Raw genomic sequence first — 18,784 nt, 5'->3', positions numbered from 1 at the left:
AAAATGATAAGCTCTGCAGAGTTCTATAAAACACTTACTCAGAGTATATCTTTTAGTCTCTTGGAGTTGTAGGTTTATACTGCAGGTGTTGAAAGCACTGGAATAGTGTCTAAAAGTACCAGTGAGGGAGTACTATTGCACACTGTAAGGGTTCAAATGTAACTCTTTATTTGGAGTATATAGTTTACACTTTTGACAGTGTTCACTGAACACCGAACTCTTGGACCTATATAGACACCGAAACTGGTGTTAAATGTACACTTAAGGAGTACAATATACACTGGGATTTTTGCTGTGTAGATTTTGTTGAGCATTTGACAACCCCAGAGGATGAAGAACCACAAGATGGTGTCAAGCAGCAAATGGGCAAGCACATGTTGCAAGGGGGGACATTAAGAGAAGGTTTTTGGGCACCATATTTGATTGAACAAATTGATCATGTCATAGACAGATGTACAATCTGTCTAAAAAACAATGTTAGGAGAGGGGTGATGGTCCCTCCTGGTTATATTCTGACTCCAAGAGTGAGCTAGTCAGGGACTTTGTTGATATGATAAAACCAATTGATGCTTAAACAGATACAGGCTAGTAGGTGTAGACAGAGTTTTGCAGTGGCCTGAGGTTTGTCCTACCAAGCGAGAGGATGCTCAGTCTGATGCCAAGTTCTTATGTTGGGAGGCCATAAGCCAATGGGGACTTCCAGATCACATGTTCTCAGATAATAGGAAGGAGTTGGTGGATGAAATGGTAAAATTGATTCTACAGAAAGTGGATGATTTAACATTGTTTAGGATTAGTTATCATTTCCTCCAAACCAAGACATTTGCAAAAAACAGTATTGTTAAAATTTGCCAACACACAGGTCTAAATTGGGCAGTGGCACTTCTGATTGCATTGATAATGTGCTGCTTAAGCATTACTTCTAACAATATTTGATAGTTTGATGCCCTTAAGCTAGAGTTTATTTCAGAAATATAAAAAATGCAATGTCCAGTCAAAATTAACATATAGATAATGTAAAGAAAAACATCCATTCAGCCTTGAAGCTGTGGAAGTCATTACTTCTGTTGTTCAGTCTTTCATAAACCAAGGTGCCATTGTTGAATTGCTAATCTTGCCATGTATCGACTTGTCTGAAAATAAATCAAAGGGGGGTGGAGTTCATTAAAACATACTAGGGTCATAAGCAAAGCTGGTCAGCATCCAGCAGATGATGTAATATTTATGTTAAAAAATTCTATCAGACAAGGTTTTCAGTTATTGATTTAACAAATGCATATTCTAGCATTTCTGGTCATCCTAACGTACAGTTCTAGGTTACTTTACTGAAGAGTGTGACAGGAAACAGGGTAAGAGTGACACGCAGCAAAGGGACCCGGGCTGGGAGTCAAACCCGGGTCAGCTGCAGAGCCTCGGCACATGGGTCGCGTGCTACCAACCGAGCTAAGCGGCGCCCCCAATGGTGAGTTTGGATGTGAACAGTGGTTGTGTACAAGTGTTCCTATACGGGGCATGGTTAAACTGAGACATTGCCTGTACTTTGTTTTCTGGCAGAAAACAGACCTAAAGTTTGGGAGGACAAGTTGCAACTTATTTCAAGTAAAATTTAAGGCGCTATTATACTCCGGAGGGTCGTGCATTGGGTTTCAATTACCGTATTTTTCGGACTATAAGTCGCACTTTTTTTCATGGTTTGGCTGGTCCTGCGACTTATACTCAGGTGCGACTTATATATTAAGATATACAGGTAATTTCTCATGTTCATGCTGACAGCCGCGGGGGGGCGCCCTAGGATAGTGTGCCATTATCTGCTACGCCTATTACTCCTGTACCACAGAAAAATTAAAATATAAAACATAAACCTATAAAGACAAGTGAGAAAGATTGAACAGAAAAAGAAATATGCCCCCAAAAAGAAAATCAGACTCAGCAGATTACAAGCTGCAAGTTGTAAAATATGCAGCTGAAAACGGTAATCGAGCAGCTGAAAGAAAGTTTGGAGTGAGCGAGAAACTTGTGAGGGACCGGCGAAAAGCGGAGGATACTCTAACGACAATGAAGAAAACCAAAAAAGCTAATCGCAGGCTAAAAGCTAGATGGCCACAGCTAGAGGAACAAGTTCACAGATGGGTGCTTGAACAATGTGCCGCTGGGAGAGGCTTGTCAACAGTTCAGTTACGCCTCCACGCCCAGGTGGTAGTTGCCAAGGAGATGAACATCAGTGACTTTGCGGGAGGTCCTTCTTGGTGTTACCGCTTCATGCAGCGCAGCCGCCTCTCTATCAGAGCACGGACATCGATGTCCCAAAAACTGCCAGCAGACTTCCAAGCCAAGATCGACAGCTTGATGATCAGGAGTGTTAAAATTAAAAAATTATTATAAAATATTCTAGAACTTAAAATGGAAAAATAAGAGGTGTATCTCAACCCCCCAGTGCAATACTATGATCCTGCACTGGTTTGGGGTCATTAGGTCACATGACCCGGAAGCTATTGAGCTAAAATGCTAAAATTGATATTTAAAAATTATTATAAAATATTCTAAAACTTAGAATGGAAAAATAAGAGGTGTATCTCAACCCCCCCAGTGGAGTACTATGATCCTGCACTGGTTTGGAATAAGTAGGTCACATGACCTTGAAGCTATTGAGCTAAAATGCTAAAATTGACATCAAAAAAATATTATAAAATATTCTAGAACTTAAAATGGAAAAACAAGAGGTGTATCTCAACCCCCCAGTGGAGTACTATGATCCTGGACTGGTGTGGGGTCATTAGGTCACATGACCCAGAAGCTATTGAGCTAAAATGCTAAAATTGATATTTAAAAATTATTATAAAATATTCTAAAACTTAAAATGGAAATATAAGAGGTGTATCTCAACCCCCCAGTGCAGTACTATGATCCTGCACTGGTTTGGGGTCATTTGGTCACATGACCTGGAAGCTATTGAGCTAAAATGCTAATGATATTAAAAAATTATTATAAAATATTTCAAAACTTAAAATGGAAAAATAAGAGGTGTATCACCACCCTCCAGTGGAGTACTATGATCCTGGGCTGGTTTGGGGTCATTAGGTCACATGACCCGGAAGCTATTGAGCTAAAATGCTAAAATTTACATTTTAAAAAACCATTAAAAAATATCAGAGGTTTAAACTACAATGTAAAGAAGTGTTTCAGAAACAGACAAGTCCCTTACAGAGAACAAGGTGATGGAAATATGTGATACTACAAACACACACATAATAGTATCTTGTAAATATTAGAAGTATATTTCACTCATACATCAGAAATCACCATTGAACATGTATAACAAACATTTTTTTTTTTTTTTTTAACAATGTAGACTTAAAATTAATGTGACCCTTGGCATTCGTTAACTGACACCTACTTTCTGACTGCACCATTGAGCATGTATAACAAACAATCCTTTTTTTTTTTCTTTTTTTTTTTTTAACAATGTAGACTTTATATCGTAAAAGAAAAATAATGTGACCTTTGGCTTTCCTTAACTGACACCTACTTTCTGACTGCAAATTGTTTGCCACAATAATTTGTATTAAGAGATTTATGTCCATTGCGTTACACTTTTACAATGTGTTTAATATGCTGTGTTAATCCTTTATAATCAAATAACAAAAAGCCATCATCTTGAAGTCAATGAAAGAAAGATATGTCTTCATCAGGTTTGCACTGCAGTATACCACAGCATTTTGTTTTCAAAATCTAGGGTCTCTATCTGTGTAGAGGACAATAGACTACAGTTCTGGACACCAAATATTACAGTGGAAGGGCACAGTTACACTTTTAATCCATTATTTTAGTCATAGTGTCAACATTTAGTATCTTTTTCATTTATAGTTTTTATGTATCTTGGGAAGTAAGGTAGCCCTTGACATTGGTTTTGGTGGCTTGGTGCTAAGTTTAGAAAATTCCAAGAAAATTCTTCTATAACTATACAATAAACCCCAATTGATAAATGTACAAGAAACAGTCACAAAAACTCACCCACCAGCTGGAGGCCCTGGTCCAGGGGGCTTTGAGGCAGAGCACATCACACAGTGGTTGTCCAGATCTAACACTGAAATAAAACACATTTCTGTTATAATTCACATATGTACACATTCCATAGTTTATTGGTGTAACCGGTTACACCAGTATAAACAAACAAATCAATGGGAATTCCAAACAAATTAATGGGAATGAATTGGTGGAATCCATTCCCATTAATTTCTTACATTCTACATTGATCTGTTACATTGGCTGCTGTGTTGCTCTCAATTTATATATAGCTTGTCAGCTGGATCATTAATAGTCATCAACTCAGATATGTTGAAGGAGTTTTCAAGTCTATTTAATAAATTTAACAATCAGTATTGTGAAGCTTTACTGAGGGAAAAAATACAGACATAAATAAATCTATACATTTACAAAATTAAAGTGATATAACTTCTGTTTCAGTTCCAGTTGACAATATAGACATTTGGTAAGAGTTCTTTTTGATTCTGTGATGGGAGTCTGAAATGTATGGTATATATAACTGTTTTTTTTTTTTCATAAAATCTTTTACACTTTTGACAAAAACAATATGAACTGTGTGGACTCTTTACAGAGGATGTAGTTCATTTGGTTGTGTATGATTGTATTTACTTTCACAACAAGATGAACTACTTAATGTGAATAAAAGAGAAAAATGACTTAAACCTGAATCATTCAGTACTGCCAGTGCAAACTTAGTCCTTTCCAAAGCCATCTCCTTCTTTGATGTGTCAAAGGACATGAGAGGCAATGCAGGATATGCCTTCATCATTGCCTTTGCCATCTACACCAGCATACAGAATTAAGCATGTCATCTTTGAAACACTGTTTTTGAATTATAAATCAATGCAAAGGCAAATATGAATTGATATGTTAAAAAATAAGTATAGTAGTACCTCAGACATGTAAATGCCAAACTACACGGGCTGTGACAACAATCATCCCTCAGCACAGTCATATTTACACCACTGAAAATACATTAAATTCAAGTGTGAACTTTAAGAACAGAACTATAGATTATGGAATATTAATTATATATTTTAATTGAAATGACATACTGAACATAGCTATATTTTTTGTAGCATTGTTCTACCGTGATACTTTGGACAATGAATCAAGACACTGAATTAAAAAGCACACAGAACATATGAGGCTAAAGGAAGGAAACGCAATGTAATTTTGGCTACAGCCACATATCAATGCACCATTTTCCCTACCCGCTGTGTTAAGTTTTGGAAATTACTTACTCTAATTCTGTGAATCTATGAATATTATTTTAATGGCTCAATCCATTTACCAAAGAGTTCTTATGACTCCAAATTGCCAGTGCTGTCTCACTTTATTGTTATGTTACATTTTCCAGTTAAGCACCAGAACTCTGACCCATTATGTTTGATAGAGAAACATAGAGATAGAAGTAAACATCACAAACACATACACACACACACACACACACACACACGGCCATTACCATGGTGACGATGACCCCGCAACTACACTTGTCACGTTGCACAGGATGGTCCATGACTCCTCCTCTCCATCTGACTCTTCCCCAGTCGTTCTTGCCATGGACAATCATGCGCATCCTCATGTAATCCCTATATAAAACACATGGTGTTATCAAAACACATGCAATATCGACATCAAAGTCAGGTTTACAAAATAATAAACTTCAAATCAATAAAACTGCATCAAGTAACTACTTCGCATTACTGTGTTGTTGTGACATGTGTTTTATACAATTAATAGCAACGTTTTCACAAAACAAAGGAGGAGTATATGAGACCAGATACCAAAGATGTCTTCTTTCAAAATTTCTCAGGGATTTGTTGGTTGTTCTATGTATACTGGTTGTTTCTGGCAAAGACAGAGAGAAAAAGAAAGCTAAACCTTGATGAGAAAAATGATGACCCTTTTGCAGCATGTGCAGACTCAGCTTGCTCTGATTTGTTAGCCACAGGATCCAACAGATATACTGTGCTTATGGCAGGAAGTACATACTAAAAAAGATTAATGTTATTTCAAAACAACATAATAAATATATACATAACACAAGAGGATTTCAGATCACCATTGAAGTAACAATCACTGACCAGTAACTTCCAGTGTACTCCACCAACATTTACAAAAGAAAGTATGGCTTCATAGTTGTTGAAGTCAGTCTGTAATGGAAATAAAAATAAATTAAATAATAGTCAATAACGTTTCTAGAGTTTTCTTTTTAAAGAAAAGCCACATTCGGAAAATTTGAGTTATTTTATTCTCTTATTCTAAAAATGCAAATCGGGTTTTCCTATTAAGATTTGGCTTTTTGAGGTCTGGACAGGATAAAGGAATGAAAACAACCATTACCCTCCGCAAACTGTGCTGTCTAACGCTTTCTCCTTTTCCAAACAGTATCACACCAGCTGTGTAATGGTTCAGTAAAAATAAGTCCTTTCCGAGGTTGAGCTGTTTGGCATACAGATGGAAGAGACTCTCCATAACCTAGTATGGAAGAAGAGAAAAGAAACACAGCTTTCAAACCTTGGAATACTTATTTCAGCATAAGTCAGCATAACTACTTCATGTGTGATATTTGAGTGTAATGTGGGTAACATTCAAACCATAAAATACCTCGCCTGTCAGCCATCGGTGAGGTCTCAGTGAACAGAGTTCACTGTGGTGCACAAGAAAACTGGAACCTTCCTGGTTGGCAGATGGTATCACTGCAACTACCACTTCTGTGTCCTTCCTTTTCCACAGTGTTTTTAGCTGGGAAAACAATTGTACAATTTCTTAGCTCTTCATATAATCCCATTAATATAAATAAAAATAATGAATGACGTGAAATAAAACTCCATATAATCAATATCTTGACCTTTGTAAATTTTAAATCACAGTTCATTCATTTCTAGCAAACAACTGAACAGGCTGTATCATGAAAAAAACATTTGAAAAGCGTAACACTTAACACCTGTAATACGATAACTTCCGCAGGTGTACCTATCACTAAATACATATTCAAAATATATGCAGAAATGAAATGTTCATCAGTCAATCACTGATTTAATTTTAGTTGGATATGCATTCAAAATGTGAGAATTCTCCTATGAGTCATAAAGTACCTGCTGTTCTTCATCCGTGATTGTCTTACTCTTCGGCAGAGACTGAGACTGTGGCTTCTGAAGTTGGTGATACTAATATCTCCAGGCAGGCCCTTTCCATTTCTTTGACAGATGGCTCATCGTTGTTTACAAGATGAACCACACGATGTTGAGTTTTGAGCTTCTTGTGATCATGGACCTCCTTTATTGTGGACACTATCCTGTCTGCACACAGTCCCAATGGAAAATTGAAAATCCCAGAGCTTATTGCTGGAATAGCAACAGACTGAATGTTAAGGTCTCTTACTTTCTGCAAGATGCTCTCTATGGCCTTTTTTAAAGTCCCCTTGCCTTTGGAGAGCATGGTTGGGGGTGGATTAATTGTGACTTTGGGGCCAACGGCATGAATGACATATCTGCATGGTAAATTACCAGCACTTGTGACTACCGCCTGGCCAGGTTTCAGTTTGCCACACTTACGAATATGCAGGTCACTCTCTTCAACAATATCTGGCCCTCCAGCTTTAACTAAAGCCAGTGCAAGCCCCCCAGAATGACTCAAGATCGTATTAGCAGCATTGACAACTGCGTCCACGTCAAACATAGTCAGATCTGCTTTCCACACACATACTGTGAGGTCTTCTGACAGTGTAACTGACAACCTCTTGTCTTGGTGGGTGTCCAGCATGGGTGGTGGTGGCGGTGCATCCTCCAACAAAGTGTCAACATCTGTTTTGTTGGTTGGTTCGTTGGTGTTTATGAACTTCTCCTGGACCTCAGTCTGGTTTGATGTCTTCGTCTTTAAAACCTGATAATCAAAATGTTACACTGAATCCCCATTTATATTTCATGTAACCACATAGTACAATACACTTTAAGCTGATGGTGATCACAAACAACATCTTGTTGTTACCTTCTGCTTTTCATGTTTCTTGAAATCAAAAGGCTTCTTCATTGGTGAGACATATACACCTCTCCTCCCCTGCTTCCTTTGTTTCCACCTTTCAACGGCAACCCTGTGGGTCTTGTTACATAAAACAGAGAGATGTATTGTTATTACTTGAGCAAGTTATGAATTTCGGATGTCTATTTTGGATTGTGGATGCATTACAACACTAGTAAATTTTGTGAATTGATCTGTTGACATCTCTTTTTTATAAACTTTTTAAAATTTTTATTTGCTGTTGTTTTGCTTGTCTTATGAATCACTGTGGTCTGTAATAGGAAGTATTATTCAATATGAAAAACCTATGATGTTCTGTGCTTTCATATAGTGACACAGACAGTGTGTTATTGATTAATAATATTGTATGAGATGTATTTTTAAATATGACATACTATTCAGTCCTAAAATTCTACAACAAAACAGCTTTTTGAAATTATGATAACACATGGAAAAATGAAGAAATTATACATCAGCTACTTTATTTATGTTTTTTTCCCCCCACTTCCTGCATTGACGACCATCAAAACTTAATACATACAGTTTTAAATCAAGTACATTGTCTGATTATATTATGATTCCTAAAATAAATACCTTGGTCTTGATTTTTAGAGAGTCTTGGTACTCTCGTAGAAGACCTTCATGCATCACCTTGTAGGTGTGCACAAAGTCATCCAATCTGGTCAGCCTTTTCTGTTGAAAACGGATCTTCTTGAGATCCCACTGACTTTTCTCCATGATTCCCTGGGTCTTGTTATCTTTAGTGTAATTCTGTTGAAGACATGTTGAGTTTAACATGAAGTCACATTAGTATTAAACTTATTGATTTATTGTGCCTACAAAGGTCAAGAAAATAGTTATTTTATTACAGTCTATGGTTAGCTGACAAATAAGCCCTGACAGAATGGCTAGAACCCTGATGCGAAGCTTATTACACAGCTTACTCCTGAATTAAATAATTTCAGACAAATTTTTCGATCCGATCTTGCCTCTCAAAAAACTGCCCTTGATGGTTGAACAATCTTCAGTCTGCACACATAGCGACAGCAATCAGCAGCAAGTTGATAGAAACTTTTATTTATAATTCACATTAAACTGGACATTGCCTCTGACACTGAAATGAGAAATGTGGGAGAATGGGACTTTTTTGTGTAGTTGAAAGTGAAGTCTGTGTTTTTCCTCATTCCGTTGCCCCGTGTTACAAAACTGTGAACACTTTTTTTGAAGTCAGGGTGCTTTCATGAAAAAACACCTGTGTCTGACCAAAAAATGGAGAACATGAGCTATTGATTATTATCCTAGCAGGACAATGCTGCCACCTACAGGCGTCAGATGGTCATAACACTTATGCAACACAATACATGACTGATCTTTATAAACATATAGGCACCTGACTTACCAAGTAAAAGTCCTGACCACAGAACTGACTGAGGCAGAAAGTGCTTCAGAAGCTTGGGGATAAAGGTGGGACAGTTGTAGTCATTTGGCTCTCCCTGTGTGTCCAGTGGTGCCTGCTGGATGACTTTCTTAAAGTGGTCATCGAAGGGTGTTGCGCTCGATTCAACCTGTGAGAGGCACAATTACATTCATGTCACACATGTAATTTGTTCATGTATTGTCGTATTTGGAGACAGCATCAGTCATTCCTTAGAACATTATTTTTCTGTGCTCCATGCAATTGTGTATACATGGCCTACATGGCTTGCAATGTCTATGCATCAATATTTCACCCTAACCCAAACAACAAATAGTCCATTCAATATCTATGACAGACCTAAAAGATCCAAAATTCAACAGAGAAAACATAAATTAACTCATTTTAGATTTTAAATTCCCAACGGGATAACCTACCACAGAGTCCTCCTCTGTTGTGTCAATGTCCTTAACGACTGGCGGTGCAGTTGAGGTGAGGAGTACTTGGAGGTTTTGAAAATATTTTTCAACATTTTCATGACTTGCTGGACTGGAGAAAACCACTTAGCACTCACTACAACTTCTTCCAGTTCTTTCAGCGTTGTAGCCTGAGTCATCAGCCCGAGCACATGCATGCAAAGGAGATAGTGTTTTCCAGCACTGTGGGAAAGATTTTTATAAATAAATATCAATATTAACAATACTGAATGATAATGGTAATAATCAAAATGAAATCATAAGAAGTAGAAGGCATCACTAACTGTTTCTTGCAGAGGTCCTTGGCATTTTTCATTAAGTGACTCAAGCACCGATGTAGTATTGGAAGATGAGCTGCATCACTCTTTGCTTGTCCTGTCACAATGTGATAATACTTTGTAAGTAGCTCTGTGAGGCTCAGGCCACACAAGTTTTGTGCAATGGCTTCCATTAAAACTGCTGAGCCATCACATAAGTACATCACAGTTCTTTTCCGAATTTTTGTCCCATGAAGTTTGACACAGTCTGTCATGAAGGATCCTAAAAAAAACGATACAGATGCTGTGGTGTGTTCTGCGGTCACAAATGTAGCAGCCGGCACCGGGGAGCATCCTTTCAGGGGATGTCTTACTATCAGTTCGTAAATGTAAAATGGTGAACTCTGTCCTTTGGCCTTTTTAACTACACTGCCAGTTGCGTCCAAATATACTATGTCACTTTTTGATCTTTGATGGAACAGATGGATTGTGTTTTTGGACCAGAGCGTCATTCCTTTTGGCTGCACCATTTCCCCCTTGAAAAAGACCAGAGCCCTAAGTGAAGATTCACTTTCCACCTTGACGTCAACCTGGACACCACACTCCTTGAAAAGCAGGTAAACACAGGGCAGTTTTTCTTGGATCCCTTTGTTTTGACAGAGTGCCGCTTGAATCCAAAAGAGCAGAATGGGTGCACACTTCTTATGCCCTTTGCTATTATGTTAGTCCAGTGTAAAGTTTTGAATTGCCTTTTTTGTTGTTTCCGTCTGAGTTTACTCCAATCATTGCGAGAAATTAAAAAAAAAACCAGGGCTTATCTGGCAACTTGTGAGTGAAGATGTGGTGTCTTTCAGCACTCTTTTTGACGATGTAGTGGAGGCACTGCTGGTATTCTGCAAGCAAGAAATGTCTTTTAAGAAATTGTTTCATAAAGAACATTTCATAACAAAACATTTCCAGCAGTCACTTTAAATTGTTTTAAAAAATAAAGCTTCTTTACAAAAAACACGTAACAGAAGTTAGTTTTTGTTAATGTCCAATCCACTGTACGACTGCACTTTACAAACAACATAATAAAATAGAAAGGATAATTATGTTCTAATAATTTTAAAAGATCTGGAATCATTTTGTGACAACATGTTAATCCATAGTAACTGCTTGTAAGATGATAATCGAAATAAACAAAGCTAATCACCGCATTTGAAATCTGTTAATCTGTAACATTTATCTTAAAAGGCATAGCTATAAAGTTTATGTACCTTCTGCTACGTATTTATTTTTCACCCCGAGTCGAGCCTAAATTGGTTTCAAGCGTTGCTTGTGTTACCAACTTTTCCACCAGAGCAACAGGGCTGGATGATTCTGTTTCAAGAGCCTGTATGTTAGATGGTTCAGTGTCGTCCTGTGCGTCTTCCCTTTCTTCTTCCCTTTCCAATGTGGTCTGGTCTAAATTCACCGGCAGAACTTCATCATCTTTGTCTTTGTCTGTTCTGTCAGGCATCTCAGGCTTTTCTGTCCCACTGACATCTCCTACACATAAACATTTTCGAAAAGTCATTAATCAAATTCTACTGATGGATACACCTAATCTTTACAATGAGGCAATAAAAATATAACTATCATTCAACCGCTTGATAAAACCATTTCAACATAAAAAAAAAAAAACATGGTGAAACATTTAACATTTCACTGTACTGAAGACCCTTATGACTGTAGTCCTAATCCTCAGCATCCTTTTGAGCCATTTTGTGTTCATTTAACTTTTTACAACAATTTTTTATGTTTTTATATTTTTCATGTTTTTTTCCCTTCTGATTTCCCAAAAGTGTAACTGCTGGTTCGGGCACGGACCAGATTAAACCTGTTGTGGCTGGTTTCGGACTGAAAGTATATACAAATGACTTTGGTCGGATCATGTCATGGGCTTCCTTTTTTTTTGGCCAGGTTCAATAATAAGATGCTAGTGAGTCAGTAACTTACCTTTAAGCACCTCTGTCTGCAGTCCTCTTCTGTCCTCGGTCCAGATGACCTTCAGCCATGTCATGAATTTCTTGCTAGTGGTTTTGAAGACATCTCTTGAGACTGCCAACCACTGCTCAGGTGTCACATTTTCTGAGAAATTATGTCTCACAAAGGCTTTCAACAGAGCATCCCTACCTCCACTCAAGTTCCAGATTTATTGACAATGAAGACTTGTTACCTCGCTCAAGCCCAGTTGGAGTCTTCTGGAAGTTCATCTGCATTAGCGCCATCTACTGGTTTACAACTAAGACTATCGATGATACTTGAAAAGTCCTTTTTTATATTGGTATCAATGCTGACTCAGCGTTCAGAACATACAATATGACAAGTAATATGGCATGATCATACACTGTTTTTTAACTGACTGTATTCATTTTTAATTGACTGCCAGCCATATTCAGCTCAGAGAGCCCCTCACTGCCACCTGTTTCAAGACATTTGACCCATCATTCAAGACCCACAGAATATTATGTTCTAGGACTATATAAACAACAAAACCACCACAAGAAAGATTAGACGTGAGATACACCTCTTTTTTTCCATTTTAACATTTAGAATATTTTATATTAATTTTTAAATAGCAATTTTAGCATTTTAGCTCAATAGCTTCCAGGTCATGTGACCTAATGACTCCAAACCAGTGCAGGATCATAGTACTGCACTGGGGGGTTAAGATACACCTCTTATTTTTCCATTTTAAGTTTTAGAATATTTTATAATATTTTTTTTTTATGTCAGTATTAGCATTTTAGCTCAATAGCTTCAAGGTCATGTGATCCAATGACTCAAAATTGGTGCAGAATCACAGTACTCAATTGCCTGGTTGAGATACACCTCTTTTTTATTCCATTTTAACATTTCTGACATTTTACATACATTGTTTAATGCAGTATTAGCATTTTAGCTCAACAGCTTCCAGGTCATGTGACCTAATGACTCCAAAACAGTGTAGGATCATAGTAACATACTGGCAGGTTGGGATACACCTGTTTTTATTCCATTTCAACACTCCTGATCATCAATTTTTTCAGTAGAGTCTGGGTCATGAGACATGATTCAAAACCACTACAGGATCACACTGACATGTCTCTTCATTGCCTTTCAAAAACCCACGTTTTATTCTGAAAACCGGAAGTCGACCTGACTTTCTCAACCTCAGCCGTCTATCTACCGTAAAGCCTGTAACACGAGAGCACTTGAAATGTTGGAGCGGCTGGCTTGACTTCGCAAAAGGGAGAGACGGCTGGCTTGACCGCAGTGAAAAACTGCGACTTATAGTCCAGTGCGACTTATGTATGTGTTTTTTCTTCTTCATTATGCATTTTTTGGCTGGTGCGACTTATACTCCGGAAACTTATAGTCCGAAAAATACGGTACATCCAGACAATCTTAGATGTTCAAAAAAACGATTGCCTCATTGAAGTTAACAGGCTATCGTTGTCCATGGAATAATAATTTGTGGAGATCTCCCAACTCATGTGTGACTTCACACATGGGGGAAACATTTGACCAAGACTGACGTTGACTGGGTTAGGGTTAGGGTTAGCATGTCACTCTACAATGATGCACAGTCCTTATTACATTAGTTCTGCTTCCTACAGGTCCGGATGGAGAACCGCATCCATGTTTGGAGGTGGTCAATACTGCGTCAAACCAACAAAGCATTATTTGACACACCCCTCATTAACCCTAACTCGATTTCTTTTCAGATGATTCTGCTGAAAAACATCTGACCAATGAGTCTCTATATGTCTCATAACCAATATGTAATAATATGTCTGCTCAGGGAACTGAAAATGTGGAAATAACTTGAGGTTTATCTTTCTAGAAACAGGGAAGGACATCACGGTTAAACACTAAATTTCAAGTGTCTTTAACGTCTACCTATCTGTGTAGTGGAATGCAAATATAACATTTATACAGGTTTGCTGACCCAGTGCAGCTCCAAAGGCAGTTGTTCTTACATCTGTCTCTTCAGGAACAAGAAATTGGAAGTACTGGAGCACCCAGGGAAGATGCTGGGAATGTCCTCACAGGCAATGATTAAGAAAGAAGATTCGGTGACACCAATTCATAACATGATTCAGAGGCAGCAGGATAGACTGTTTCTGGGAGTTTAAGCAAAATATAATGGAATAAAATGTTGTTTGATGTATGTTATTTAGTTTGTGGATGAAATAACAGATGGGTTGTTGATGACAAGAACCGAGAAAAGCAGTAACATTGTCTACAGCAGAAGTGTCCAAACTTTGAATGGGGATCAGTAAGATATTAATGCAAAATTATATATTGAATGTAAGAAATAAACTTGAAACATTTGAAATTTGGAAAATGTAGGATATTGAAGAAATTGGGGTTGTATAGTGGTTATAAAGCTCTAATTTTAGGTTAGATAAGTAGTAGATATGCCATACAAAGCAAGATAGAGGGAAGATCAATTGAGAGCCGTTTCTGACCAGGGGTTGGATTTTGGACATGCCTGATGTAGAACACACAGCAATAAGTGATGGATGTTGTACTCATAATACTGTATATGGTATCTGATTTTTGTTTTACAAAGATAGTGGTTAGTTTCTTTTCTCAGGATGACAGCGGAGAGATTTACCTGTCTGGAGACAGGACGGGGACAGGACAGGACTGAGAGAGAATTTATTGATTCAGAGTGTTACGGACAACAGGTCACCCCAAAATGGCAGCGCTGCAGAAGAAGAAGAGCAAGGATTCAGGTGATTTGATATGTTATATAGAATTAGAAAAATTTCTATGTTCTCATTTATATGTATCCATATGTCATGATGTGGGAATTGTTGTATTTGTTGTAATCCTGTGACAATTGCAAATCAACCAAGGAATGAGCAATAATCTTAATAATATAAATGTTTAATTAGGTTTTATCCTTTATACTATTGCACTGCGATATGTATACTTTTTACCAATAGTTGAAAATAGGACCTGTGAAAGGTTTGGAGTTCAATGGCTGATTGGCATATGCTCGTTTAATTAGAAAAGAAATGATAATTGGTATTGGTAAATTAAAAAGGAGTTTTCCCGCCTGGATTGGCTTGAAGGCATGGATGCTCCATAGTTGATTAGTAAGGTTTCCTATTTCTTTTTGATACTCCTTAGAAGGGGTAGATTGTTGGAATGGGATGCAACAGCTGATTTGTGGGATTCCCTTACAACTACACCTGAGAAGCCATGAGAAAAGATTTCGAGAGTTAGAGGTACTTTTCAGAGTTTGCTGAAAAGGAGTATACCTGAGGGGAGTGCTGCAGATGAGGCTAATAGTAGCCGAATTCGACCTAATTAGGATAAAAACAATGAGCTTATCCAGTCATAAAGTAACTTAAAATAAGGTGCTATAGTGCCTTAATGTGTTGCAGTCTTTATCGAGACCTAAAGGGCCTCGAAGGGGGAATTATGAGGTTTCAGAATTCTTTTATCAACATACTACCCGCCGACACCTTTGAGGAGGAGAGCCCAGAAACTACACTCATAAATGAGAGTTTCGTCTGGACAGTGTCTACAACAAAGCTCTACTGAGTTTTCTACAGAGGGCAGCACGATGCTGCAACAACAAAGCTGACATATTGTCACTTAATGAGTGCGTTAACTACACAATCGCAATGCCATAGCTATCGGTTTGCTATTAAGCTGAAATTGTGTGTTATGATGCCTGTTTACCTCTACCTCCGTTCAGCACTAGCTAGCTATGTTATTCAACTGTGCAGCCTGGCAAAGATGCTGTCTCGACATCAACACGGCTACTATCCACTTCCGGAGTTCCTTCTCACAGATATGCTCTACTATATATATATATATATATATATATATATATATATATATATATATATATATATATATATATATATATATATATATATATATATATATATATATACAGTTTGTTCCTAAAGTGTTAAAGTAAAGTAAGTAAGACTTCTCCAGAGGGCGTTCAAAGACTCCTCAGAACAGTTTTGAGCAATTGTACTTGAGTATTTGTTTTTTTTTTTTTTTTTTACACTTACTTACAACTTCTATATTCTAAAGTTTTCAGGTAAGTCACTGATGAGAGCTGCTCCAGGTGAAGCTCTGCTGGGATCAATGGGCCTCATTCACCAATAGCTTCTTAAGAATCTTCTTAGATTCTTTCTTAATCTTCGTAAAATCTTTGTAAGTGGGACTTACCAACAAATTTGTTCATAAGAAGGAGTGAGGCCCAATGTGAGCTCATCATGAACTCACAGGAACACAAAAGTTTGAAATTGCAAATAATATAGTTACTTTTCAAACAAACACCAACAGAATAAGCAAAAAAAAAAAAGAAAAAGAAAAAGATACAAACATACATCCAGTCCGTTACAACAGCAGCTGCACATCACAGGCCTGCTGTTACTCATGTCATTCATTCAGCTCTTTCTTCTTCAGGGCTGATAAACACTAAATATTCATTTCAGACTTTACCATGAATCAAAACACTGTTCACGCACAACAGGGTGTGTATACAGAACGAAGGATTGGATCAGTATCAAGAATTTAGTTTCTGTATGAATGCTTTGGCCTGTGTTTTAGAAAAACCTTTATTTTGAAAGGTCCAACCGGAAGCTCTCTCCTCACATCCGGGAGTGTTGACGTTGATGTTTAATGGTTAACTTCGAGCCATGACTGAACTCGAGAAGCAGGTGAGTGGCGCGTTATTAATCAATTATTATCTTAATGTTCATGTAGAAAAGTTAGTGTCTGAACTAGGGACGAGACAACCCACTGAATTTAAGCATATTACTGAGCGGAGGAAAAGAACTAACCAGGATTCCCCCAGTAGCAGCTAGCGAAGAGGGAAGAGCCCAGCAGGGATGTTTTAACCACAGAAAACCTGAACAAAGAGGCAAATCTGAGGACAACTACGTCTTCTGCTCCCGTTTTCAACATCTGTTGTAGCTACGGTCATAGACATAATATACGTAGACGCCTCATAGACTGACGCTGCCTATTGGAGCTGACGTATCAGTGTGGCCGCTATCTTGGATGGGTCTCCAAAGCGCCCCCCCATGGCAAGCCGTTTAACATTTAATAGCTAGACTGGATATGTATTGCAGATATCTGTAATTCAATTCTTCCCAGTCAAAAAGAACATTTCAGATATCCACAATGACATTCTTCCTAGGACAAATTACGTCACTTTTGCCATTCATGTGTATTGGGCTTTCATTTTCAGATATCCACAATTACATTCTGGATATCTAGAATAAACATTCAGGATATCTGCAATAGAATTCTTACTAGGATAAACCCCCATTACAGATATCTCATATCCAATTGTTACTAGTCCTTATTTTCATTTCAGATATCCAAAATGAAAAACTATTCCAGATATCCAGAATGTAATTTTGAATATCCAAAAATACATTGTGACATATCCACAATAAATATACAGATGTCCATAATTGCATTTTTACTAGTCATAATACAGATTGTGGATATCTGTGATGACATTTTTACTAGTCACAGTGTATTTTTGGATATTCAAAATTACATAGTTAGACATTTTGGATATCTGAAATGTTCTTTTTGACTAGGAAGAACTGAATTAAAGATATCGGCAATACATATCCAGTGTAACTATTAAATGTTAAAACGGCCACTTATACTTTTTAAGGATTTTTAGATATCTTAAATTTAGTTTTGACCAGTACAGTCAAAGTTGTAGATATCTTGAATTAACATTTCTACTAGTAAGAATGTTATTGTGAATATCTTTAATAACCATTCTGACTAGTGAGAATACAATTTTGACTAGGAGAAATGCTGTTATGGCTATCTAAAATGCAATTACAGAGAGGAGTGTGGTTCGATTAAATGTTAAAACAGCTTGCCATAACCCAAGACCCAACCAAGATGGCGGCGACGCGGGATTGTGTTCTAGCACGCTATGAGGCGTCTACGTATATTATGTCTATGGCTACTGTGACTACAGACACATTCGGCTGCTGGTCGCCAGTTAACATGGACCCGTGCTAATCCGAAACACCGGGTCTTCTCTGTTCAGGTTCCTGTTTGATTAAACGTGTTTCTCCCTGAGGGAGAGTTGCTCTTCCTGTGAACGTGTATCTCTAATAAACCTTTATTAAAAACACCTGCTTGTCTCTTCTCCCTGTTTGAGGAAACATGCATCACATAAAGGAACTATGGAACCCTTTTAAACACAAATAAGATTTTCCAAAAGAATATGTTCTTTCTCAGTTAAAACCATCTATATTGAAGTAAAATGAAATAACATGCCTGAATGATGGAATATAACTGGGTCTATCTTAGATTTTGAGCAGATAAAGAGGAGGACAATTTTCATAAATGTTGGTATTGTCCAGTTGTTGCATCTTTTGGGCAGCAAGCATGAATTGATTCAATTTTTGGTGTATAGAGACCATGGTCACACGTTGTCCTGGCCACCTTCTGTGTCCAACAGGTGTCTGTGCTGAGAGGCTATGCTGTCAGTCAAACAAGGGTTTGTCTGGTGTAGTGGATTGGTTATCATTCGACAGGCTGCT

General features: G+C 37.6%; 1 protein-coding gene and 1 long non-coding RNA gene across 2 annotated transcripts; both read right to left on the bottom strand.

The window, feature by feature from the left end:
• Positions 1-3,530: 3,530 nt before the first annotated feature.
• LOC119016389 lies at positions 3,531-6,782 on the bottom strand. Its single transcript, XR_005074082.1, has 6 exons — positions 6,658-6,782; positions 6,394-6,528; positions 6,135-6,203; positions 5,835-5,898; positions 5,513-5,639; positions 3,531-4,084 (listed from the first exon to the last, which is right to left on the bottom strand). It is a non-coding gene; the product is annotated as an uncharacterized LOC119016389 (long non-coding RNA).
• Positions 6,783-7,173: 391 nt separating this feature from the next.
• On the bottom strand, positions 7,174-8,808 carry LOC119016382 (protein mono-ADP-ribosyltransferase PARP9-like). Its single transcript, XM_037092161.1, has 3 exons — positions 8,665-8,808; positions 8,041-8,151; positions 7,174-7,935 (listed from the first exon to the last, which is right to left on the bottom strand). The coding sequence occupies exons 1-3, from the start codon at positions 8,806-8,808 to the stop codon at positions 7,174-7,176; spliced, it is 1,017 nt and encodes a 338-aa protein (XP_036948056.1).
• Positions 8,809-18,784: the final 9,976 nt, after the last annotated feature.

The sequence above is a fragment of the Acanthopagrus latus genome, unplaced genomic scaffold, assembly GCF_904848185.1.
Source record: "Acanthopagrus latus isolate v.2019 unplaced genomic scaffold, fAcaLat1.1, whole genome shotgun sequence".
NCBI classification, from domain to species: Eukaryota; Metazoa; Chordata; class Actinopteri; order Spariformes; family Sparidae; genus Acanthopagrus; species Acanthopagrus latus.
Note: the sequence above shows the minus strand (reverse complement) of the source record. Positions and strands in the feature narration are given on the sequence as shown.